The sequence below is a fragment of the Lissotriton vulgaris genome, chromosome 8, assembly GCF_964263255.1.
Source record: "Lissotriton vulgaris chromosome 8, aLisVul1.2, whole genome shotgun sequence".
NCBI classification, from domain to species: Eukaryota; Metazoa; Chordata; class Amphibia; order Caudata; family Salamandridae; genus Lissotriton; species Lissotriton vulgaris.
Window position 1 is genome coordinate 105,817,438 of NC_141696.1, and position 26,649 is coordinate 105,844,086.

Below are 26,649 nucleotides of genomic sequence, written 5' to 3' on the forward strand. Positions count from 1 at the left end.
CTTTGTAGTCCCGAGATAGGTGACTCCTCCCTTGGACGATAGTGCTCATGGGCACCGACGCCATCTTTAGATTGTTTTTCGCCATGATGGGAAATTATGGAGTTTGTAGAAAACAGAAAAGATGTCCATGTGTAATGTATCTAAGTAAGATAACATTGGAACAGACAGAGGTTCCGGGGAGGCGGATGGGCGTATGTCATTCTGCAGCTCTACATGTTAAGAACAGATGCATACTGGTAAGTAGCATTTCCCGTTCGAGGCATATGAGCTGCAGAATACATACTTGTGCATAGACTATATAGCAGTGCTCTTCCCTAGTGGTGGTCACCTGTATCTGGTGCAGTGGTCTGAAAAAGTGTTTAAAGAACAGCCTGGCCTACAGAAGCTTGTTTTACATGCACGTCTACACAGTAGTGTTTGGTGAAGGTCTGTGGCATAGACCATGTTGCTGCCTTACAAATGTCATCTAAAGGAATATTCCCTAAGAATACCATGGAAGCTCCTAGTTTGCGCATTGAATGTGCTCTAGGGGAAACTGGTAATGTAAGTTTTGCTTTGTGGTAGCATATTTGAATACATTTGACTATCCACCTAGCAAAGCCAGCTTTTGAGATGGGGTTTCCTCTATGAGGTGGGGAGAAAGCTAAAACCGTTGGTTTGTTTTTCTAAAAGGTTTAGTTCTGTCAATGTAATAAAGTATAGCTCTTTTTGACATGTAGCTTGTGAAGAGCTCTTTCGGCTACAGAATCGGGTTTTGGGAAAAAAACTGGTAATTTCACGGATTGGTTAAGATGAAAAGCGGAGATTACTTTGGGAAGAAATTTGGGATTGGTTCGAAGAACCACCTTGTTATGATGTATTTTTAAGAGTGGTTCTTGTATGGTTAAAGCCTGGATCTCACTTGCTCTTCTAAGAGGTGATTGGGAATAGGAAAGCTACTTTCCATGTAAGGAACTGCAGTTCGCATTTGTGTAAAGGTTCAAATGGAGAACCTGTGAGCCCAGTAAGGACAATGTTTAAATTCCACACAGGAGAGGGTGGGACTGTGGGAGGAATTATCCTTTTATGGCCGTCCATTAACACTTTATTAGCAGGTACCCTAAATAATGACTAATATTGTCTGTTTTGTAGGTTGGCCGCAATAGCCGCAAGATGTAACCTTATGGACGTGTATGCTAGATTACATCTTTGTAGATGAGGTAAGTAGCAAATGAGATTTTGAATCAAAGCTTATAATGGGTCAATTTTGTTGTTATTGCAGTAAATGACAAATCTTTTCCATTTGGCTGCATAGCAATCTCTGGTAGTAGGGAGTCTAGCTTATTTAATAATATTCATACAGTCCGGTGGGAGGTTGAGGAAACCGAACTCTAGGACTTCAGGAGCCAGATTGCCGTGTTCAGTTGAGCTGGGTCTGGATGCCTTATCTCTCCATGGTTCTGTGTAAGAAGCTTTGGGGAGAAGTGTAGTTATTGCTGTGGAACGACAGAGTTCCAGAATTATTGTGAGCCATGGTTGTCGGGCCCATGTTGGACCAACTAGGATCATTTCGAGAGACTGTTTGAGCTTGCGCACTACTAATGGAATGAGTTGGAGTGGCGGAAAAGCATACGCAAATCAGCCTGACCAATTCATCCATACCGCATTGCCGTTGGACAATGGATGTGGATACCTGGCGGCAAAGGTTGGGCATTTTGCGTTAGCGTGTGTGGCGAACAGATCGATGTCTGGATGGCCCCACATGTGAAAGAATGGATGAAGAACTGGAGGAGGAAGTTCCCATTTGTGTATCTGCTGTCTGACGACTGAGCAGATCTGCAATCCGATTTTGTATCCCTGGAAGATGTTCTGCTAAAAGGTATATCTTTTGTGGGATGGCCCATCTTTATATGTTTTGCGCTAGTTGAGAAAGCTGCAAAGAATGTGTTCCTCCTTGTTTTTGTAGGTCATACTTTGCTGTCATATTGTCCATGCTGACAAGGACAGTTTTGTTGGGGAGATGTGGTTGGAATGATTTTAATTTGAGAAAGATTGCTAGTAACTCCAGCTGGTTGATGTGGAACACTTTTTGTTGAGGGGTCCACCTGAACTAAATGGTGTTGTTTGGGACATGGGCTCTCCAGCCGGTGAGTGATGCGTCCACTGTTCGCACTATTTGTGGAACTGGGTCTAGGAACAGACGCCCTTTGGAAAGGTTTTGTGTGTTCCATCACGGCAGAGAGCGATGTGTGCAGCTGTCCAACAACACCAGATCTGAAAGTTGACCTCGAGCCTGGTTCCACGGACGTGCTAAGCATTCCTGTAAAGGGCGCATCTGCAGTCTTGCATGGGGTACTATGAAAATGCAAGAGTCCATCATTCCTATGAGCTGCATGAACACTCAAGCTGGTAATGAGTGTTTGGGTTGACATTTTGTGATGAGGGTATGCATACTGGCTATCCTGGCTGGATTGGGGTATGCAAGAGCTTTGGAAGAGTCTATTGTGGCCCCTAGATACTGATGTATGTGGGATGGCTGGAGATGTGATTTGGTGAGGTTTATGGTGAACCCCAAGTTCTGGAGTAGATGAATTTTTGGGTAAATGTGATGAACACACAGGATGTAGGACAGCCAGTCATCCAGGTAAGGAAGCACATGAATTTATTGTCTCCGCAAGTGGGCAGCTACCACCTCCAGACACTTTGTGAAGACTCTGGGTGCTGTGGTAACTCCGAATAGGAGAACCTTGAACTGATAGTGTTGACCGTCCACTGTAAACCTTAGATATTTCCCGTGAGCGGGGTGTATAGGAATATGGAAGTAAGTGTCCTTGAGATCTAGAGTGGCAAGGAAGTCGCCTTGTTGAAGCAGTGGAAGGACCTGTTGAAGAGTGATCATGTGAAAGTGATCTGACTGTATGTAGATATTGAGAGGTCTAAGGTCCAGTATTGGCCTGAGAGTACAGTCTTTTTTGGGAATGAGAAAGTAAAGGGAGTAAACCCCTGTACCTTGATGCTGGAGGGGAACTGGTACTATTGCATGCTTTTAGAGCAGTGAGAGAACTTCCTGGTCCAGGAGTGTTGGATGTTCTGTGGACGTTGTTTGGGCAGTACGTTTGGGGGATTTTCAGTACGTTCCAGGCAGTAACCATACTGGATAATTTGTCTTACCCGCCCGTCTGTAGTGTTGGAGTTCCAGACAGGTAGGAACTGTTAGTCTTCCTCCGACCGGAGTGGAAAGGTCTAGAGGGAGCAGAGGGAAGTCATTGTTTGGTATAGGGGGAGGATCGATTGTTGTTACCGCGGCCTCTCCCTTTGTTATTATTTCCCCTGTAGCCACCTCTAAAATATCTATTATTGGGGGATGTTTGTGGGGGGCTCTTGTAGGAGGAGGAAGTAGTGTCTGTACTAATGTTTTTGGATCCGCCCCTATAAAAAGAGCTACAAAAGGAGCCTTGTGTTTGAGACTGTTACGCTCCCGTAGATTTTGAAGTGTCTATCTTTTTTCATTTTTTCTAAAGCTGTATCTACAGCTGGGCCGAACAGGTATTCTTGATTGAACGGCTGATTTAAGATTGTGGATTGCACTTCCTGTTTAAAACCGGAAATGAACAACCATGCATGTCTTAAGTAGTAAGACATTGGTGTTGATCGATCTAGAAGCAATGTGTGCTTAATCAAGGGCACACTTGATGGATGCATTTGTAATTAACTTGCCCTCCTGGACCAGATCATTGCCTTTGGCCTTGTATTATTCAGGCAAACGTTGAATTTGGTCTTCAAGTGAGCCCTGTCATATCTGGCAAGTAGTGCCTGTGCATTAGCTATCCTCCAGTAATAGATGCATCAGGCAAACTAGTTGCCTCCCAAGCAGCCAATCAGTTTAGACTCTTTGTGGAGGTGGAGCATCACCAGAGGATTGTAAATTAGCCAGTTTCCTTGCATTGGACACTACCAGAGAATCTAAAGGGAGTTGTCCTTTAATATAGGCCGGATCATTGGGGCAGGTCTATACATTTTTTATAATTTCTAGGATTGAGAATCCTGGTCCTGACAGGGTCTTTAAATAAGTCAGGTGCATGTTTAATGACACCTTTGCGCATAAGCAATGTATGTAGGGTCTTTTGTGACTGGGCCAAAGTATCCAATAGGAAGTCCTCTTCCATGGGGTCTGAATGTAGTTAAACACCATGGTATTGCGCAGCTTTATTAATAAGCGGACTAAACCCTATATTGTCATCTGGGGGAGATGGTCTTGTTTGGTATGCATCTGGTTCAAGAAGGTCTGGAGGATCTGAAGGATCGTTATAATCTGGCCATGTATCCTGTGGTATAGAAGTGTCATCATCGGGGTCATTTAAAGAGTCATTATGGTGTGCACCCCTGCCCCCTAAATCATCCTCATCCTGTGGTGGTAAGGGTGAGCATTGGGGGGAGTGTATGGGAGAGTTTGTAGGAGACAAAGGTTTATTAGAAGGAACAGGAGAAGAGAGTCTTAGTGGGGGAGTTGCAAAGTTTCTTTTCCTGACAGGTACCTCAGGAGAGTATGAGGTATCTAATTCCCTCTTCTTTGATGGGAGGCTGACAATATGGCCTGTTTTAGGGTCCACATGCAAGGTCTTGTTTTGGATCGCTAGGATCTGGTTGAAACAGTTCTCCATCCGTGTTGTCTCCTTTCGTGGCAATTTTTCCGGTTCCGGACGAGGTTTGGATTTGTCCTCTGGAGCAGTAGGAGAGGTTTTGTGCTCCTTTGGCTTGGATGTAGAGTTGGAAATGGGGGGTGATTTAGTATAGTCAAAGTAGTACATATTTTAATGTAAAACATTGGTACAGCTCATTTCACACCTAAATGTGGTTGAGTAGAAATGGTAACTCAATAGATTTATTGATGTTGAAAGGGAAGACTACTTCTGGCAGAAAACAAGTCTGCATGCTACCTTTGTGCAATCTGATAAATGGCTCCTTTACTGTTAAAGCTAGTAATTCACTAACCTTGCAGAGGGAAGTGGGAGCTGATGGGGAAGGCCACTTTCCAGAAAATTAACTGCAGTTGACATAAGTGCAGTAGCTGGAGGCCCACCAGTTTGTGAAAAAGCAATGTTAAGGTCCTGGAAGTGTCTGAGGTAGGGTAACCATTTGGAGACATTCCATAAAGACTTACCATGGATTCCATAGATGTACTGGAATCTACTTGATGTACTAGTGTTCAGTGTATTGCAGGTAAGTGGCTAGATTGACTAGGTACCCAATGGAAGGGTAAACTAGTCCTGATTTTTGGAGGTGCAACCAGTAACAGCTGAAGTTTTGTACTGTAGCTGCTAACAGCCGTTTGTTCAGATTGTTACACTAATGAATCAATCTTTTCCATTTAGCCGCAGAAGCACTTCCGCTTAGTGGCCTTTCTGACTTAAGGATTTGGGTGCAATCCTCTAGAAGCTGCAGGCACCCAAACTCTCGGGCTTCAGGTGCCAAACCACAAGACTAGCAACCAGAGGTTGGGGTGGGGCAACTGGCTGTGATTCTGTATGGACAGATGTCGGTGCTGGGAATCCTTTTTAAGGGGCAAGTGAAAATCTCCTGGGATACCATGTACCACGGCTGCAGGACCCAGCTGGGAGATCTGCAGACTAGAGAACTGCCCATGGATTGTGGGTGCAGTTACCTAGAGGCAATGCATTTGGCAAAGATATCTACCCTGGGGTTTCATCAATGGTAGAAGTATTATCTGAACAAGTGGGCGTTGATTTCCCATTTGTGGGTTTCTTATTGCATTCTGCGGAACAGGCTTGCAATATTATTGTCCACTGCTGGGAGATGTTCTGCTAGGTTGGCAATGTGGTGACATTGCTCAGTGCCAAATTAGCTGGAAAACTGAAATTAGTACATGGCAATCATTTTGACTGCAGTGGCTTGGGGTCCGAAAAGCATGTAGTGCCATGTGTAGACAACGTTCATGTGGTGGCAAGTCACCCTGAACTGCGAGCTAGGCTACGTGTGCTTCCCACCTACTGAGTGAGATATTGATTGTCGTAGTGCCTTGCTATTGAGCAGATCTTTCCTTCACCCAAAGCTGTAACTGTTTACCCATCCCTACAGTGTGGGGCGAACAGTGGGCTCCATCTACACTAGATCATCCCACTGGAAGGTCCGTTATGACCTCGGTCTCACAAGGCACTCTTGAAGAGGGCCCATGAGTAATAGGGCGTTTGAGACATAATTTCCTTCAGTTTCATTATCATTCCCACTGCCAGAGGACGTTGACTGGTAAAGGGGGCCAGGGCACTCTTTGAAATACCACTCTGTTGCTGCTGGGGTAGCCTTTGCCAGTCGCTGAATTTAGTGTGGGCTCCCAAGAACACTAGCCTCTGTTAGAGGAAAAGATGGGAGTTGTTGGTACTACCTGAGAATCCCTGTGCTAACACTTAGCAAGCTATCGACAAAGGCATTTCACTCAACTGCTGTTTTTTATTAGCCAGTTGCGAAGGATTGGACAACCATGAATGCAGTTCTGCCAAATACACCCTCCTCTACTATTGCCAAGCATTTCTTGAACACTCTAGGAGCTGTTCTGACTCCAAAGGATAGTTCTTTGAATTGATACTGAACTGATACTGAACTCCACTTACAACAATCTGAGGTAGTGTGGGGAACTGGGCTGTGAAAATACGTGGCCTTTTACAATCTGGTTTGGGAGTGCCACCAGGTTGCCAAATACTGGCAAATAATCTTCACCACATTATCTATAGTGATTGTGAGGCAGGTAGACCTTTCCCGCACCACTGCACAACTGGGAGTCACACGCAAGTTCAGTGACATGGATGGGGACAAAACCCTGGTGGGGATCAGTGCCACGCTAGGCAAGATGGACATCGCCAGATTCTTGAGGGCCGACTCCCCTCCTCCACTGGATCCTTGGGAGACCGCGATGGACTGGTTTGCCGTGCAGGGAAAGGCAGTCTACATTTCCCAGGGCTGCCCCAGGAAACACAGACATATGGGAGAAGTGGATGGCATACCGAAAGACATACATGTATCTTCCAGTATAGTATAGTGCACATCCAAGACAAATATCATGCTATTGTATGCGGTTAAGACTGGGGCTCTTTGCTAAAAAAAAAAAAAAAAAAAGAAAATCTGATAAAAAAAACAAAAGACAAGGTAAGCCAATTCAAGGCAACAAATAGGAAGCAAGCAAACAAGAGTGACAAAGCCAACCAATCATGAGCAATGGGCGTGCTGCAAGCAGAGTACGTTTTTGGTAAGACCACAGATTGTCCCCTCTGGTAGGTTAGGTTTAAAAATGGACAGAATAGTTACAATTTCAAACCATTGAGCAAAAGAGCTTAGAGGCAACTTGCCAATTTATACATGGGAAAACTAGACCCCTTGAAAAACAAGTTCACATCTAAATACTAGAACGACCAACAATGAATTTCTGCTTCATAAGGCCCTAGGACCATTTGGTTTGTTTTCTTCATCTTGACCTTCTCTATATTTAATGACTGTAAATGCAATCTTTAGTGGACCGGATGATTGCGCCATCGAAGTGTCATACAATCCCAATGGCCTAACTTGTACCACCTTCAAAAGCAAGCTTTGACCATTTGATTAATCCATTGTTGCAGCCAAAATATGTTAAGGCTATCTTGTAAAATCCCAAATGATGAAGGGCGGATCCGAATGGTGACTGATGGGTATTTGTCCTCATCCACGGAGAGCTCTGTGTCACTACCTGGTTGTAAGGGTGAGTTTTGGTCTGGTTTCTTGTTTATGGGCACACTTACCTGAGACCCTCTGGTACCTTTGGTGTATATTTTATCTTGTAAACCTGCCTAACATTTTATAGTGCATTTAGCCTGGAAAGTCAGTGATGCACATTGTTAGTCTTAAACAAGCAGTGGCAATGCCAACAGGTAAGGCTTATGAATACACTGCGAAGCCAGACCTAAAAATCCATGCATGTTAATGACTTCTTCCCCTGCCATCTGTGGTTCTGCCAGAGAGAAATGGAATAAATGAACGAGGCATCTAATACACTTCTACAGCATTACAATGTCATGTGTGGGCCCCTTAAAGGGCAAGCTCAAGCAGCTGGGTAAATAAATTAAATGATCACAGCAGTGTGGAAGGCAAGCACTTTGTGGGAGCACCACTTTTGCCCAATCAAAAACATGTACTCCTGGCTCACAATTTGTGGGCGTAGCCAAAGCCCATCTCCGGATGATTCTCACACGATTGTCTGGCTACAGCTGCACTGTCAAGCCAGGCCATAAACACAAAATCTAGAAGGACCTGCCTGCTACATGACCTGAACATGACCTGCAGCTGCTGCATTTTACAAATACTTTTGGATTTACTGCATTTGCCACATAATCCATTATATGCTGCATAGTAAGTAGATTTTAACAAAAATAATGTATTTCTATCCCTTATCGAGTAACGGTTACTGAACACGAGGTGACTTGTGTCGCTACACAATGTAAAGAACTTCACAAAGACTGAATGGTCATCTTTATGTTGCTTATTGCTCTAGTGGGGTGTTAAACAAGTGCTAAGGAGATGAAACCTACTTGCAGGAAATGTTAACATGTGTAGGAAGCTGGAGTTCTGTCGCAGTACCCATCCACTTTTTGCCTAATACTTGATGCAACTTTGACTGAGTGTGTACTGGGTTCCTGCTAACCTAACCCCAGTACTAGTGTTACTCCCCTAAATTGTACCACTGTTTTTCACAGTTGGCAAAACTCTGGCCTACCTTTAAGTCCCTTGTAATGGGTAACTATGGTACCAAAGGGCATGGTAGTCAGAGAAAGGCCTTTGAGGGCTGCAGCATGTAATATGCCATCCTCCGAGACCTCTCACCACAAATATGCATCACTGCCATTGCAGCCTGTGTGTTTTGGTGCAGCTAAAATTAAGAGTAGACATGGTATACATACATGTGTACCATGACTACCACTCACTGCATGAGGCATATGCAAGTCACCCTTAAGGCAGGGTGCATTATACCTCATGTGAGGACCAACCGGCATGAGCAGATAGGCCCCAATAATATCCAAGTCCATTCCTAGATATTATAAGTGCAGTGAAGCCATAGAAGAGTATATGGTCTGGAAGCTGGTCATTACGAGTTTCACACCACCATAATGGCTTTACTGACTCCTGGGATGTTTGGGATCAAACATCTCAGGATAATAAACCTGCACTAATTTCAGTGCCAGATTTATTGACTCTTCTAGAAGAGACCCCTAAACCAAAACAGCCTCTGGTGGGTTCCGTGACTGGCACCACAACATAAGTTGCAGGACCACGGATATGAGAGCTCTCGCTCGTGCCAGAAACAAAGCCTTTCATGGGTGAAGGTCCTAACACCACCTCTCCCCCCACAACGCACCCGGTCAGGAAGGGCTGTCAGGAAGGGCTGAGCAGCTTCAAAGGCCTTGCAGCCTCTAGGATGTGACACCCCCCCCCCCATCCCCCATCCCTCCTGCTAGTGGGAGAAGGCCCACTTCCTGTCTTCTCCCCCAATTTTGGCTGCAAAGGTTAGCAAGCCTGCGAGGTGTGCCCACCTCTACCACCCCACCCCTCAGGTCGTGGAGGCGAGGTGAAGCCCATTTCTCGGTGCCTGCCATCTTGCTGTTGGAGGGCATCTCCAACATGTGGTGAGCACATCAAGGGTGTAGTCACACTAAGGTAAGTAGCCCAATGGCTAGTACCTCCAGACCCCTAAAAAGCCTCCCAAATACAGTATTTAGGGGGCAGCCCTGAACCCCGGTCGATAGATTCCGGCAACCTACGAAGGACAACGGAATAAGTTGTACATCAGAGGAGACTATAAAGAAGAAGGGACATGGCCCCTGCCCTACCTTCCCACCGTTTCCTTAGATCCAGCACCAAAAGCTGACTTGTCCTGCAGCCAGTGACCTCCAGAATCCCTGGGAGAACTGGCTGTATACTAAAAGACCGAATCTCCTGGGAACGGCAGCTCGGTTCAGAAGAAAAATCCAAATAAAGGCTCTGAGGCTGCTGAGGACAAAGCAACTAAACACCTAGAACAACCAATGCACCAGTCGCCTACAGGCGGGTCGACGTGAGCCCCTTTGGGTATAGTGTTGGTGCTGCTGAGTGCCCAATCCCCCCCCCTTTGTGTGCTGGTTGATCCCATCTCCTGTGTTTACCCATCACGGGCGGCGTGAGACCGCCATCCCCCTTCCTCCATAGGATAACATTGGCACGCTGCATCCGGCCGCCACAGTGCCGCTGGTGGTGCACCCTATGTGCACAATTGACCCTCTGGAACCTTGGTTCTACCCCTACAAATGTAACGTTTTACTTACCTGCAATTGCTAACTTCGTTTTCTTTGTAGGATTTTATGGTGGGTTTTCTCTAAAAAATGCTCTACATAAAGCGGTCTTGTAATGCCAACAAAAGTAACTTATTGCCTTGAAAAGAGTTAACCTGTTTCCTAATGTCCTGTGTTGCTTAGAAGGTGTTATAAGTAGTTTCATGCAAACTATAAAAGTAATTGCAGAGTTATCTAGAAATAATCTCGAAATTATTTTAAAATGTTTTGAACAGTTTACAAAGCTTTTCTCAAATGCAAAAGTAATTTGAATGTTACTAAAAAAACAGTGTTCACTGTATTTTGAAAAAAAAGTAACATTGTATGAAGAGTTTAACTTACCTGCTACGAAGTTTAACTTGGTTGTAGAAATAAAAACAACAAAATAACTTTTTATACAAACAATAGGTCTGATTCAGTCTGAGTGTGTGACATCATTTCCTGCCTTAGTTTGTACAACAAATGCTTAATAACACTCTCCTGCTAAGCGGGACTGCTCAACCACACTACCACAAAAGAGAGTAAGGTATTATCTACTTTAGCCTCTGTAAAGCCTCAGGGGATCCACTGGACTCTGCACACTATACCTTACTTTATATATACAGAGCCACAGCTTCCTACAATGTACAAAAATGACAAAATAATTAACTAATAGTATCACAAAATTGATACATTCCACAGCATAATTTGCCTTTTCTTGCCGCATAATTGAATCAACCCTGCTGCATATCTTTGTCCTCCCCTGCTGCATAATTCCAGTGGCCCAGAGCACCTAAAACATATTTGACAAATGGCATTTTCAACCTTAAAGGTGTCACTGGGCACATAGTAGAAACTTACACCTGAGGCAAACTCAGATCAGATTGGAGTATACTTCACTAAAAGAAAAATCAGGAGGGGGCGTGGCTTGGCGGGCGAAGATGGCGGTCGCAGCCTTGTAGAGCTCCCGCCGGCCCGGACTTAATTCGATCATTTATCCTGACCCCCGAGCCCACTGTTGGTGCCCAGTGATTGCTTTCGATCTGGTGAAGTCTCCTGCCTACTTTGGTGTGCTGATCCTGCAATTCCTCCCTTCCTGTGATCGAAGGGAGGCGGCGGCGGAGTGCGGCCTGGTGGCCGGCCGGAGACCGGGGTCCTCGAGTTTCGCGACGCCTGGTGGCAGCTGTGACCTGGCGGGTGCGGGTGGCATCCGCTACGCCGCCCTTGGCTCATCTCTTCGACCGCGATCGCCTGGAGATCGGGACGGTGCCAACAGCTCCTACCCATCGGCTCACCCCCTGAACGACCAACGAGCGGTGGCGGTGAGGCGTGGCCCCGCGACAGTCTGGAGACGGGATTCCTTGTGCCCAGAGGCGGCCGGGGTTGAACTAGTGGCCGGTGGGGACATCCGATCCGCCTCCCCTGGCTCGGCCCGCTGGATACGGCTGCCCACAGACTGCGGACCCGCAGATTCCTCCTGTTATACCCTGGACGGCTGCTTGTGGGGACGAGCGTGGGTGCGGCCTGTTCTGCCGGGGTGACGCCGGGACCTCGATTTTCGCGACATCCGATCGCGGCGGCCGGCCCGCATCCCTCCCTGGGGCCTCATCTGGGCCGCCCCGCTCAGGATTTGTGACAGTGCCCGAAGGTTCGAAGGTGGTGTCCGCCCTGCCCAGCGCTTGCCATGACCAGGGACAGAGGAGGTGGCCCGCCTAAACATGGCCCAATCGATAAATTCACCGGGCTGAGTGGTGGCGCCGGGGCGGCCGGTGGCAGCGGCGGCCCCGGGCCGGACAATGCAGCTATCCTAGCGGCCATCACCCAATCCCAGGACATGCTCGATGCCAAGATTGGAGCGGTTGGGGCGGATGTCACGCTCCTGCGCCAGGACCTTCGCAACGCGGTGGAGCGGATCGCTGGGGCCGAGACCCGTATCACGGAGACTGAGGCGGACATTAGTGGCCTGAAGAAGCGCCTAGCGGAGGTGGAGAGCGTCCAAAAGACACTGGCGGCCCGCGTGGAAGATGCAGAAGGGCGCGCGCGGCGCAACAACCTCCGCTTCATTGGATTTCCAGAGCGGTGCGAGAAGGACAACATGGAGCGGTTCCTGACCGGGTGGCTGGAGAGCTGGCTCCCCGAAGGGGCACTGTCTACGTGCTTCGTGATTGAGAGGGCCCACAGGGCTCTGACCCAGCGGCCACCGGAGGGTGAGCGCCCACGGCCAGTTATCGCCCGCCTGCTGAACTATCATGACCGGGATGTTATCCTGCGGGAGGCGAGGAACAAGGGCTCCCTCACCTTCGAGAATCATACCGTCATGATTTTCCCGGACTACACGAAGATGGTACAACAGCAGCGGCAATCCTTCATGGACGCTAAGGCTAAGCTTCGGGACCTCAAGCTCCAATACTCGCTCCTGTATCCGGCTCGCCTGCGAGTAATATATCAGTCTCGGACCCATTTCTTCGATTCGCCTGAGGAGGTGTTCCGCTGGACCGATGAGGCGGTGCGACTCCGGCCCCATGCCCAGCCGGGGCTGGACCCGGGCAGGTCTCAGGGATCGTCGCCGGAGCGGACGGATCGCCAGACCAAGAAGGGCCGCCATCGGAGGTCTCGCTCCAAGAAAAGATCGGCTTCCGCCTGTGCGTCGCAATCGGGTGGTGCCAGGGACTCTGAACACTCCGATGCGGGCAGCTGAACATTGTTGGGCCTACACGCACTTTGTATGCTGCATACTGACTTGCTCTGCTTTGGCTGGTGAGACTGTTCCATTTTGTCCTTGATGTGCCAGCCGGTTCCCATGTGAAGACCTCAGTTATTGACATGGGGGCGCTGTGTGGCTCGGAGGGTACCATGTATGGGCCTCAGACCCTCACGGATGTGAGTGTTGTTGGGGGGGTGGTGAGTGTGTGTCATGGTGGGGTTGTGGGGATCCATTGGTATGGCGGGCCCTGGGTCCTCTGTTTTGGACTCGGGTCTCTCCATGCCGCGACAGGTACTTCAATGTTTTCTGAGGTATTGGGGTGGTGGGTGTGGGGTGTGGGGGGGTGTTTTGGTGTTGCACTTGTTGTTGGGGGGGGTCTGGGTTGGGAAGGGGGCGCTGAGTTTGCGGGCTGGGGGGGTGGGTCCACATGTCGGGGGCTGTGATTCTTGTCGATTTGCGGGTTGCACCTGGGTGGGAGGGTGGGCCAGATTTTGGACTATATATTGACAATGGCTGATGCTGCGATTGTGTCTCCTTCGAAGACCCTGCGGGTGGTGACATGGAATGTGCGGGGTATCCTGGATAAGATCAAGCGTGGGGCCGTGCTGCGGTGGGGGAAGAGGGAGATGGTGGATGTCCTCCTGCTTCAGGAAACGCACATGCTGGGCTCCAAGGCCCTTAGCCTCCAGAGGTTCGGTTATCACCAGGTCTATCATGCTGGCTTTACGAGGGGATCACGGGGGTGGCCATATTGATACATCGTAGGGTGGCCTATGTTCATGAGAAGCAATGGATCGACCCTCAGGGCAGGTTTGTCTTTGTTAAGGGCCTACTGGGTTCCGAGCCGGTGGTCTTTGGAAGTGTTTACGCCCCTCCCCCCCTGCAATGGGCACTGTCTGAGCGGCTGTTTGCGTTGTGGGACGAGATCCCCGAGGTCCTGACTGTGGTGGGGGGTGATTGGAATGAAGTCATGGATGTGGGCCTGGACCGCCAGCGGCGAGCGCGTGTGGTGTCTGACCCCCCTCCCGCGGCTGCCCCCACCCGGTTGTGTGCGACGGTGCGCAGTCTGGGCTGGATCGATGTGTGGCGGCATTTTCATCCCGCAGTGCAGGCCTTCACGTATGTATCGGCGGTGCATGGGTCGTTCGAGGCTCGATTATTTGTTTGTACCCGGGGCTTGTCTGAGCCGTGTCAGGGACGCCACGATACTCCCCAGGGGCCTCTCGGATCATTCCCCTGTCCTAGCCACCTTGACCCTCCCCTCTAAACGACAACCCTTTCGCTGGCGTATGTCCGCCTGGCAGTTGCAGCGGCCGGAGTATGTGGCGCACCTACGTGAAGAAATCGATCACTTCTGGCGCGAGAACTTGGTGAGGGGGGGTCGATGCCATTGTTGTGTGGGAGGCGCTGAAGCCCACGATCCGGGGCATTGATATAGCTTGGTGTGCGGCCGCTCGGCGGGAGCGTCGGGAGGCCATTGTGACTGCCGCGGCCCGCGTGGAGGAGCTGGAGCAGCGTGGTCGACTCGGGGGTGAAGAGGGCGTCGTGCGACAGCTCCTGCAGGCCCAGCAGACTTATTCCTCGGTCCTGTACGAGGAGGCCCAGCAGGCGTGGCTCGCCACGCGCAGCAGGGTGTATCAGTGGGGCGATAAGTCCTGCACCATGCTACATAGGCTTTGCCAGGCGACTTTCCAGCCCCTGGAGCTACCCGGCCTTGCGGCGGGGGATGGCTCAGTTATGACCGACCCGGATCGGTTGGCGGCTAGCTTTGCCCGCTACTACGAGGCACAATACGCTCCTCGTGACCCACTGGTGGAGGGCGAGATTGCCTCATACTTGGATGACCTACTCCCGCAGGCAGTCCCGGAGGAGACTAGAACGGCCTTGGAGGCCCCGCTTACGTCCGAGGAGCTTGGGGAGGCCCTTGGCCAATTGAATACTGGGAAGGCGCCCGGCCCTAGCGGTTATCCTGCCGAATTTTATAAAAAGTTTCATGTCCAGCTGGGACCCCACTTTCGCAATGCCCTAGAGGCAGCGCGGTCTAGAGGCGAGCTGCCACCTGACTGGCGTCATGCTGAGATTGTGGTCTTTTTGAAGCCTGGCAGGGCGCCGGACCGCCACGATTCTTACAGGCCAATCTCCCTCCTCAATATCGAGGCCAAGATCTTGGCGAAAGCCCTGGCGAACCGCCTTCTGCCCCACATCGCCGACCTGGTCCACCCTGACCAGGCCGGGTTCATGCCGCACAGGGCCACCCGACATAATATCCGGCGGGCGCAGGCAGCGATCGACGCCATGGGTGCTAGGGATGAACAGGCCGCACTCCTCCTTGCGGACATGGACCGGGCCTTTGACTCGGTGAGTTGGGCGTATCTGTTCACCTTGTTGGCCCGCCTCAACCTCGGGCCTGTTTTCTTGTCCTATATCCGTCTCCTATATACCAATGTCACGGCGTCGGTCCGTGTAGCCGGTGCGGTCTCAGGGCGCTTCCAAATCGGCCGTGGTACTCGGCAGGGCTGCCCGCTGTCCCCCTATCTGTTTGCCCTGGCCATGGAGCCCCTGGCGTCGCGGATACGACTGGATGCCCATCTGCGTGGCTTTGTCTGGAACGATACCCTTACGGATAGAATTGCACTTTACGCAGACGACGTCCTCCTGTTCCTTACCGACCTGCGGCGCTCGGGCCCTCGAGTTTTGGAGATCATGCGGGGGTTTGGCGAAGTCTCAGGGCTCCGCCTTAACCTGTCTAAGTCGACCCTGTGGGTTTTACGTGGCGGAGTGATTGCCGACCCTTGGGCCGCCGACCTGCGCGTGGCGACGGACGGCCTGAAATATTTGGGTGTTTTCCTCTCGACTTCGCGAGCCGTGGCCTGGACACGCAGTGTCTTGCCGGTGTGGGAACGGGTCCAGGCTGATGTTAAAACATGGTCCAGAATGCCACTTACAATCTTTGGGAGGTCGGCCATCTTTAAGATGGTGGCGCTGCCGAGACTGTTGTACCAACTTCAACATTTCCCGCACCCTATTGGCATGGAGTGGTTCCGCCAGGTGAACTCAGTGCTGAGCCGCTTCCTGTGGGATGGCGGAGCAGCCAGGGTGGCCCTGAGGACGTGCTTTCTGTCCACCTACTGTGGTGGTTTGGCCACATCCGACCTCCTCTCCTACTACCAGGCGTCACATCTTCTTGTCCTTAATGAATGGTGGTACGGGGACAGGAGTGACCCGGCTTATGCCCTGGAAAGACATCTCATGGGTGACCGTACACTCCACACCGTTCTTTACTCGGCCCGTATACGCCGTGGGTTGCCGTCGGTGACAAAAGTGGTCTTTGCAGTGTGGCGGCAGTCTTTGCGCCGCATGGGTTGGTGGGGCAAATTAACGGCTGAAACGCCGCTGTGGCACAACGGTTTGCTCCCAGAGCTGGCGGCCCTGGCCGGGTTCGAGGGTTGGGAGGCTATTGGAATTACACAACTGGGCCAGGTCATGTCAGGCGCAACCCTCAAGTCCTTTGAGGAACTCCGAGTGGAGTTCCAGATGCCTCAGTCCCAGTTCTTCCGTTACTTACAGCTGAGACATGCCCTCGCCCCAAGCATTGCCGGCCTCGACTCCCTGCCGGAGTTCAGCCCGATTGAGGCGAAAGTGTTTATGGGAGACTTGGGAGACAAGAAGGTCTCTAGGATTTATCAGTCCCTTGTTACTCACTGCTCATCTACTCTCAGCTCCCTTCGGGAAGCCTGGGAGGTAGACGTGGGCGCCTTGGACGAGGACGACTGGAGGGAGGCACTGGAGTCCCCGCGCGGCTCCGCTATCGCGGTTCGGCTCCGCCTGATACAATTCAAATACCTGCATCGTGCCTATTACACACGTGAAGGCTGGCTTGATTGCGTCATCGGAGTGCCTGCGCTGTGGGGAAGTGCCTGGCTCCCTGTTGCATACGGTGTGGTTGTGTGGTCGCCTGGCTGGCTTCTGGAGGGGCGTATGGAATTGCCTGGCTGAGGTCCTGGGCTGGGATCTTCCTCGAACCCACCGGCTAGGCCTGCTGCACATCATGGAAGGGGTTGGGGGCAACATATATAAACGTCATCTGTTGCTCCTGGGCCTGGTGGTCGCTAAGCGTGACTTGGCTCGGGCCTGGAAATCTGTGAGGGCCCCCCCCCCTGTCTGCGTGGAAGGCTGGGCTGGACTACTTTATGGGTCTTGAGAAACCGGTCTTTGAGGCGCGGGGCTGCCCACGCAAACACTTCAGGATCTGGAAGCGGTGGGCCGACTACCGTGGCCTGTCCTTGGAACCCCCGGCGGAGCAGGAGGAGGACATTTGATCGCAGGGACTTTTCTGGCCCCAATGGCAAAACCCAGGTTGCACTATACCTGCTTCCTCTATGTGAATCGTCTTTATGTTGCTTCTGTACATGTGTGGCGGGGGGGGGGATGGTGGGTACGGGTGGGGGTGTAGTTGGGGTTGGGATGGGTTGTTAGGGCATTTTTAAAGCCGAGCTTCATTGATATATGCTTCGCGAATGCTATGTATGTCATCATTGCATTGATACTGATGTGGTGATCTTGGTGTGTGAAGATGCCACATTCTTGATACTCTTTTGCTCAATAAAACTGGTTGTGAAAAATAAGAAAAATCAGGAAAGACCCACGAACACCTCGACAGCACTTTAGGTCAAGCTCCTGCTTGGTGATGTAATCTCCAAAGGGAAATCACTGGTCCTGTGAAGGGAACCTGTATTAAGTGCTTCGCTGCTGTAGAAATACTAACCCAAGTCTTTTGTTGCCTTTTCTGTTTCTTGAAAACTGCCATAAGCCGAGCAACCCAAAATGAGCCAATCGCAGGTAAAGAATTAAGGTGATAAGCAGATTAACAGTTTGCATCAAGGGAGTGAATCTCAGAAATATAACTGACATGAGTAAACCTCACTTGCCGAGTAGGATCAGAATCAAAACAGTGCAACGTTTGCTATGCAAAAACTAAACAGTCCACCAGCCTACAAAGTGGACATCCACAAGTTTTAACTGACTGGATTTAGCAATAGAGTAGGAAATGGATCAGAGCTAGATGACTTCCTTCACCCGTTTCTTTTACAGAGAAAAATGAACGACATGTGTAGCAACACCTATATTTACTAAGTAAAGGGTGGGGGAGCAGAGGATTCAACAAATCCAATATGGAGCAAAATGATTGCAATAAAATGAACCCATAGTAAAGTTCTTATGAATACTTCCGTCCGCAAAGGAGACTTTACAAGTGCGATAAGTGAATGGCATTAGCTCTTGCAGGGACCAATGAAATAGCAAGTCAGGGCTTCATAATGGCAGACAGAGTATAATCGCACATTCAAAAGTCCCTATAAGGAAAACTAGAATATTTATTGTTTTGTTTGATTATTCTTCTACCCACAAGAAAAGAGTGTGCACAATTAGATAACTGCTCCACAAGTCCCATCGTTGTCGAACTGTTTATACTGATGGTGTTTTGGGTACATAACATTCCAATAAAATAAATATAAAATTTCTCAGATCACATGATTACACAAGCTCTGACAAAATTGTCTCAGACATAATTTTGCACGGAAATTCTTTTGCAGATTTAGCATACTGAGCCAAGAATTTCATGGAAAACCTGATAGGAGTTACTGTCAAATATAATTTTTTAAATGTAAGCATACCGATCCACCAACAGTACCAAATCCGGATGTAGGTTGTCCAAAGAGGTTAGTTCCGGCACCAAACCCAGTACCAGCATTCGTATTAGTAGCTGCTCCAAACAGTCCAGTAGATGGTGTAGCTTGGGTACCTCCAAACAAGCCCTGTTTACAGAAAATAAGCAGATAGTGAATATACAAACCTGAATATGTTGACAGTATCAGTTTACACTGTACGGCAGAACATCTCAATGCAAAGGCACGCTGATAGTATGGCATGCTACATGAGGAAGACAAGGAAATATGAAATTAACGTCCTACTCAGTCAATAAGGCTAGTTACCTAGGAGGATCGTTACCATCTTTAAAAAGAACTCTTGTTGGAACCTTCCAAAAAGCCAAACCTCTTTAGTCAACAAGTTTTTAGTTTTTTTAAATCATTTATTTTCAAATCAGATCTCAATAGGCCTGAAGGGAAAAAAGGAAAATGTTACTCATCCTGCAAGTATCTGTTTGTAGCGGGAAGTTTTGCGGATTCACATGCTGAAAAAACTCCCACCATCCAGCGTTGGGCTCAGACGTTTTTCTTTGACGATGCACTGTGACTCCTCCCATAGTTGGCAAAATTCATGGATACTTTCACCGCATTATATTGTTTTGCGCACAGCAGGTGTGAGTAGTAGGTTATGTTAATTTAACATAATATGCATAAATCACCCAGGGAGGGATATCTCAGTGTCTTAGTAAACCATGAGCAAGGCAACACTAGTATTTGAAAAGCTCAATCTTGAGAATCTTTCTGAAACGAAAGTGGTCTGTGCATTTCCGTATGTGAATAGGTAGTCTATTCCAGTAGTTTGGGGTCAAGTAAGAGAAGGCTCTGCCCCCGGAGTGTGTTTTTCAAATTCGGGGCACAGTGAGAAATCTTTTCCCCATAAATCTTCAGGTCTGCCCGGCTGGTAAGGAATACGTTTCTCAGCTAGGTATCTGGGTCACATGCAGTTTAGTGATTTATGCACTAAGCAGCAGATCTTCAAAGTGATTCTCTTGCGCACCAGAAGTCAATGAAATGTGCGTAAAAAAGAAATAGAGGCTGATCTGGCTTGCATATTTCGGATGAGGCGGGCCGCTGTATTTTGGACCACTTGAAGTTTATCAAGTTGAGAGAGTGGGGAGTAAAGAAAGTATGGTACACATTGGTAAAGGAAGTGTTTAATTAAAGTACAAGATTGGTGATCGGTCACACGCTTCTGTGGAGGAATGTGGGTGGATGAGAATCTCAGGCCTACATGCAACAAACATATACTGTGTTACAGCGTACAAAACATTTTCCATTCGAAGAATGTATTGCTGTAGATACACATGTAGAGAATGCAGTTGTCTGAAACGGTTTCCTTCGGGCGCTTTGGTAAACCATTGGCGGTTGTCTGTCTTAGATATCCACACAATGTGTACTAAAAGTAAGTTCGGATGCATTGAGTATCCATCTGGAAATGCCTGCGTTGGAGATGGGCTGGCCCTAGTGTGGTTTTGAAAAGGCTATGAACAACTGGTCAGCTTCGCGAAAGGACTTGTTCTCGATGTAGTACATGACAGCCCGTTTAACTACTAAAGTGTGAAGTGCTCCTTTTGCTAAAGACTCCAGTTGAGGTCTGAGGTGGAAAGATGAAACTACCTTGGAAAAGAATTTAGGGATAGTCCCGAGTACCACCCCATCATAATCCTGAAAGAAGGGCACTTGTAGTAAGAGGGACTGCTGCTCACTACTATGTCTAAGAAACACTATGGCCACAAGAAAGCCTACATTCCAGTAGAGGTACTGGAGGATGCAAGAGAGCAAAGGCTCAAAGAGAGAGTGGGTTTTCTCAAGTCTAGTGATTATATTGAGGTTCTACACTAGTGCAGGGTGGACTTTGGGAGGGGTGATTTTTTTTATAAGGACCATGAAGAATTCCAGACCGATGTTGGGAAAGGGAGGAATGTTTCCCATTTTGCACCTAAGCAACTTTGCATAATGGCTGCTAAATGTAAGAGTAGACTAGGCCGGACTTCTGCAGGTGAAGCAGATAGGAAATTATGTACTGGACGGAAGGATTTAGAGCAATCCAGATATTTGGGCATGAAGTAACTGACAAAATGGATTCCACTTTGCTACATAACAGGCTTATGTGGTAGGCCTGTGGGACTCTGGTAGGACCTCATAGGTCCTCACGTGCCAGATCTCTAGATTGAGCTGTTTGGAGTCAGTGAGTCTGATCTGTCCTTGACTCTTTGCGAGAAAGTACAGCCTGGTGTAGTGTCTCTGGTGAAGGTGGATTGACCTCTCAAGTAGCACAGAGTACTAGGGCAACCTTACCCACAAGAATGGTATGAGGAGGAGGGTTTAGGAGGTTTGCTGCATCTTCTGGACTGTTAATGGAAAGAGTGGGAGAGACAGAAAAGAGTAAGCTAAGATTCCTGACCAGTTCATTCATAGTGCATTACGCATGGAATGCCTGTGTCTGTACCTGGAGGAAAAGTTATGGCTTATTTGAATTTTCAGGGGTGGTGAATAGCTGTAGGAGTGGCATGCACCAGCACTGGAAGTGGAAGTGGAAAAGCAGAACCTACATTAGAAGTTCCCACTCATGGACTTGTTGATACTTCCTGTTGAGCAGGTCGGCCAGGCGGTTTTCAACCTGGAAGTTCTGGTGCCATGAGGTGAATGTGGTGGCTGAGTGCCCACTGCCATGTCTTGTGGCAGTAGTGACAAGAGGAGTGAGGGAGTACCATCATGTCTCTGGAGGCAGTGCAGGCTGTCATATTGTCGGTTTTTAACAAAAAATACATTGCCCTGAATGAAGGAAAAGGGAGACTGAGGGCAAGGTGTATGGCAAGAAGCTAGAGGTAGTGGATGTGGCGCCCCTGGTAATGGTTCATACGGCTTGTATGGTCCTGGGTTTCAGATGCGTTCTACAGACAGCTCTACTACAGATTGTTGCTGTTCCACCACATTAGAGAACAACAGGGGCTTACACTTACCAACACTAGATCTTAAAGTGAGTTATAGTGTGCCCAGAGTCCAGTCGAACCCCAAAGGTAGGCAAAGGTAAAGTTAGATAGCACCTCTATTTGTGGTAGTGGGGTCGAGCTGTAAGGCAGTATCAGAGGACAGTAGTAAGCATTTGTTGTACACAGTCATCAAATGAATTCACACGCTCAGACTGAACTTCAGACCAAGTGTTTGTATGAAAGGAAAATGCTACTTACCAGTATGCATCTGTTCTTGGCATGCAGGGCTGCAGAACCACACTATTGCATTAGATCACCATCTGGTGGTGGGCCCGGATGATTACACTTTGTTGCTGTCATGGAAGAGTCTTTGTCTGTTGGATGACTCCGCCCTTGGATAGTAGTGCGCATGGGCATCGACCTCATATTCAGATTGTTCTTCGCCATTGGGCAAATGTTGGAGTTGTAGGAGTACAGATAAAGACGACCATGTGTTGTGTATCTAAATAAGATAATACTGTAACAGATACAGGTAGCCGGGTGGGTGTGTGTGGTTGTGCAGCCCTACATGCCAAGAACAGATGCATACTGGTAAGTAGCATATTCCGTTCGAGGCATATGGGCTGCAGACCCCACACTATTGCATAGATTGCACAGCAGTTTCTCCCTTAGTGGCGACCACCCGCATCTGTTGCAGTAGTTTGAAATAATGTTTTGAGTACAGCCTGGCCCACACTTGCTTGTTGTTTTGCCTGCACATCTACACAATAGTGTTTGTAAATGTGTGCGGAGTGGACCATGTAGCTGCTTTACATATGTCATCTAATGGTATATTCCCTAGGAATGCCATAGATGCCCCTAACTTACGAGTAGAATGAGCCCTAGAGGGAATGGATAGAGTGCGTTTTGCTTTTTGGAAACAAATTTGAATGCACTTAACAATCCATCTTGCAATGCCTGATTTTGAAATAGGATTGCCCTTATGTGGAGGAGAAAAGGACACAAACAGTTGTTTAGTTTTACGAAATGGTTTTGTCTTATCAATGTAGTAGATAAGCGCTCTTTACATCTAATGTATGTAGAGCTCTTTCCGCAACTATTTGCGATTGGGGAAAAAATACTGGCAACTCAATAGATTGGTTGAGGTGGAACGGTGAAATGACCTTTGGCAGAACCTTTGGATTTGTTTTAAGAACCACTTTATTGTGATGAAGTTGTATTAATGGTTCTTGAATTGTTAATGCCTGGATCTCACTCAGTCTTCTAAGTGAGATAACCGCTACTAAAAAGGCAACTTTCCATGTAAGGAACTGTAACTCACATTTATGTAATGATTCAAAAGGAGGGCCCATAAGTGGTGAGAACAATATTTAAATTCCATACTGGAGAGGGTGGTATTCTGGGAGGAATTATTCCTTTGAGCCCTTCCATAAACGCTTTAATTGCAGGTACTCAAGTCATAAGCTTTTATTAGATTTGAGAAATACAAATCATACAAGCATAAACATATAAAAAAAACAATTCATTGCATACGTTCTTGTTCTAAAACAAAATGACTCAAGTAAACTCGAGAATAATTCATAAAAGAAGAAGGGAACATACACTGGCGTACGCTGGACAACAATACATAGTTAAAGGTATAATATGGAGCTAAAAAAAAGGTCATGAGTGTACAGACAGGAATAAATATAATTATCGCACAAAGTACTTTTCCTGGCAGCTGTACATTTTGAAGCAAGGGTTCCAATCTGACTCGGGCAAACATGGGGAGGTTAATTTCATGTATAAACAGAAAGATAAAAGACCGTGCATTTACATGCGGTGGGCATGATACAAGATTAAAATACAATATACTGTTAAAAAAGACATTTATGTACAGACAGGAATATATAAAGTTATAACAGCACTATGCTCTTCCTGGCAGCTGTACATTTCAAAATAAAAGTGGCAACAAAGAAACAGATATCCACGTTCTCTAGGGAGGATAGTAGCTCTAGAGATTTTTTTTGAAGATCGAATATTGTATTTTAAAAGGATAGGTTTTAGATATCTTACCCTTAAAAAGTGATAAAATTTACAGAAAAGTAAAAAATGACAGCAGCTCTGGCGTGAAGTATTGTCACACGGGCAGGGAGTCTCAGATCTTATTTTCTGGTTTGGGAATGCGACAAGGTGATGTACAATACCCAACCTGACTGGGGTTAGTACAAATTGGTGTGAGGGACGAGAGACATTCGAAAGGTAGGCTTGAAACCCCGGGGTTAAGTTTAGTTCCTTCTAGAACTTCACAGTGGCTAGCTTGCCATACACCTTATCTCGCCCTTTCTTTTTAAAATTTAAAAATGTTTGTTTGATTTCTTTTTTGGGGATTGCAACCGCCAGTTCAGGGTCAAGGAGAACATCAATTTCAAATAAAGTTTTATTCCAGGAATGAATGTATTTCAACCACTGGATGCGTGATGAATAGTCCAATCCTATACAATCAAGAATAATTTCTTGAGTGAATCGAGTCTCTGGCTTAACCCAAATAGAACGCCACAATAAGAGTGGCCGAACGGCTGCTAAGTCAGAAATAAACTCGATCCCTACCTCATCATGAATTAGTTGGACAGAGGCAGAGGGGGGGGACACAGAACAGTCTTTTTAGAAACTTGTTTTCATCTTTTTGGAGCGAAGAGCCCTCAATATGTCCCCACACACCCGCCCCGTACAATGCAGAAGAAACACAACTTATATTATATATGTTAATCATATCTACGATACTTCTCGATCCGAGCTTGGATGCAAATCGGAAAATACTACTGGTAGTCCGCATCATTTTCAACCTGATGTTATCGAACTCGGATGTCCATGACCCGTCGTTGGCGTAGGTAATTCCCAAATAACAAAATGATTTAACGTGTGTCATCTTGTCGCTATCCAAGAAAAAGCTATACTTCAGTTTATTTGCAGACTGCCCGCACAACATTACATAAGTCTTAGATTTGTTCACGCGGAGCTTCCTGTTTTGAATAAACAGCATAAATCTGTCAATGAGTCGCTGTAACCCAATCTGGGTGCGGGATAAAAGAACAGCGTCGTCCGCATATAGTAAAATTGGGACAGGTTTGCCTCCAATCAGGGGGGCATCTGCTGGGATATCGACCAAGATGCGATCAATATAATTAATAAAAAGGGAAAATAAAAGAGGCGCCAGTACGCATCCTTGGCGAATACCCCGTGAAACTTTGACAAACGGTGTACATTCGCCTGAGGTGCCATAACGGACCTTACAGGATAATTTCTCGTAAAGCCTGGCCAAAAAGTGGACAATTTCCTTCGGTGCCCCTGACTCTAGCAAAACCTGCCAAAGAATAGCGTGATCAACTAAATCAAACGCGCTGCTCAGGTCAGCAAAACATAAAAAAAGATTGCCCTTTTTGACTACAGTGTATTTATTGATAATGAGGTCCAAATGTACACATTGCTCCAAAGTGCCCATGCCTTCCTGAAGCCATACTGCACTTTTGTTAAAATATTCATGTCTGTAGCCCAAGTTTCTAGTCTTTTGAGCAAAATTCTGCTCATGACCTTTACTGAGGCATCCAACAAAGAGATCGGACGATAATTGGAAGCCTCAGATTTGCTACCCTTTTTGAATAGGGGAATAATAACTGATTGGCCCCAGGAGGGAGGAATGTTACCTTCTGCTGCGCAGTTAAAAGTCCTCACCAGGATAGGAGCCCACAAGTTTGGTTCAGCTTTTAGTAAATCGATGGGGACCCCATCGGGGCCCGGGGCCTTCCCCCCCTTGCTATTGGAAAGCCCTTCGTGACCCTCCTCCAAGGTTACTCCCAGGGGTAGAGGTATCCAAGAGGACGACTCGATAGCTGACGCAGTTAGGGGTATCCCTTCTGGGTTAAAAATATTAGTAAAGTGGATGATCCACTCATTACATGCAACGTAGGAAGTTATTTCCAGGATACCATCAGTGTTCAGAAAGGGGCTATTAATTGTTTCCCAATAAAGTTTAGTTTTTGGTATCAGCTGCTTCCTTCAGCTTATCCCAAGCTTCACTTTGTAGAACCTTTTTCCTGTCGGAAATTGCCATTTTATAGTTAGCCCTTAATTGTTTTATTCCATTGCTGTCTCGGGGTTTGATACCTAAAGCTTTCTTCAGTTCCCGTAGGGCTGCTGTACAGGATTTATCAAACCATCCACGTTTTATAACTCTGTTAGATGGGGATTTCTTGGTAAAAATACCTTCAATAATGGTGTTAATCTTGATAAATTGTGACAACAGGAGATCAGGATTAATGACATTTTTAGGTCTCGCCTGTCGATGCGCATGCGCATCGAGCAAGCAAAACTATAGGGGCTTATCCACTCTTTATCCACCACTGCAAGGAATCGTGGCGATTCCTTGCAGTGCACGAGAAATTTAAGCTCAATGTGCATGCGCATTGAGCTTAAATGCGCGTGCACATGCCCCCAGCCGCCTGCCTTGCCTACTCTCCCAGCTGGTGCCGCTCCACCCCCTGCGGCATCAAAGGCTTTCACGGCCGGCCGGCCATGCTTTCAGTTTCACGACCGGCCGGCCGTGTGAAGCCCGCTCTCCCTGCTCCGCCCCCTGCTCCGGCCGAGACGCATTTCTCCTCACTCCTCCCCCCTCCTGGGTCAGGTTACCCTGCTTTGCGTAGACTCTTTCAGGTACCGCCCATCCCGCACATGGAGCAGTCGCAGTCCACTGAACCCGTCGTCTGCATGCGTCTTGCTCTTTCCACTTGCTGTAGATATCCATATACGTTTTGTAAAGCAAGAAGTTGGCTCTTAAAGCCTTCGTTCATCGGCTTGTCTCGCTGCATGAGCCGTTGGTACAATCTCTTGAAATCCACCGTGTTTGACCTGCTAGCCTACAGTATTGTATATCCGGGGGGCTGTTCATTTTTCTAACTTGTTTTCAGAGATATGGACCTGGAAACGAAATGTGTAGTGTGGCAAGAGCTTGCCTGACTTGGCAGGAAGAT

The 26,649-nt window shown here is 47.8% G+C and overlaps 1 protein-coding gene across 2 annotated transcripts in view; it reads right to left on the reverse strand.

The window, feature by feature from the left end:
- NUP98 (nucleoporin 98 and 96 precursor) overlaps window positions 1-26,649 on the reverse strand; it is a 944,939-nt gene that overhangs the window by 644,784 nt on the left and 273,506 nt on the right. For both annotated transcript variants that reach the window (XM_086933760.1, XM_086933759.1), the window contains exon 9: window positions 18,678-18,818. In XM_086933760.1, coding sequence (XP_086789886.1) covers window positions 18,678-18,818 — 141 coding nt within the window. The remainder of the gene's footprint in view (window positions 1-18,677; window positions 18,819-26,649) is intronic.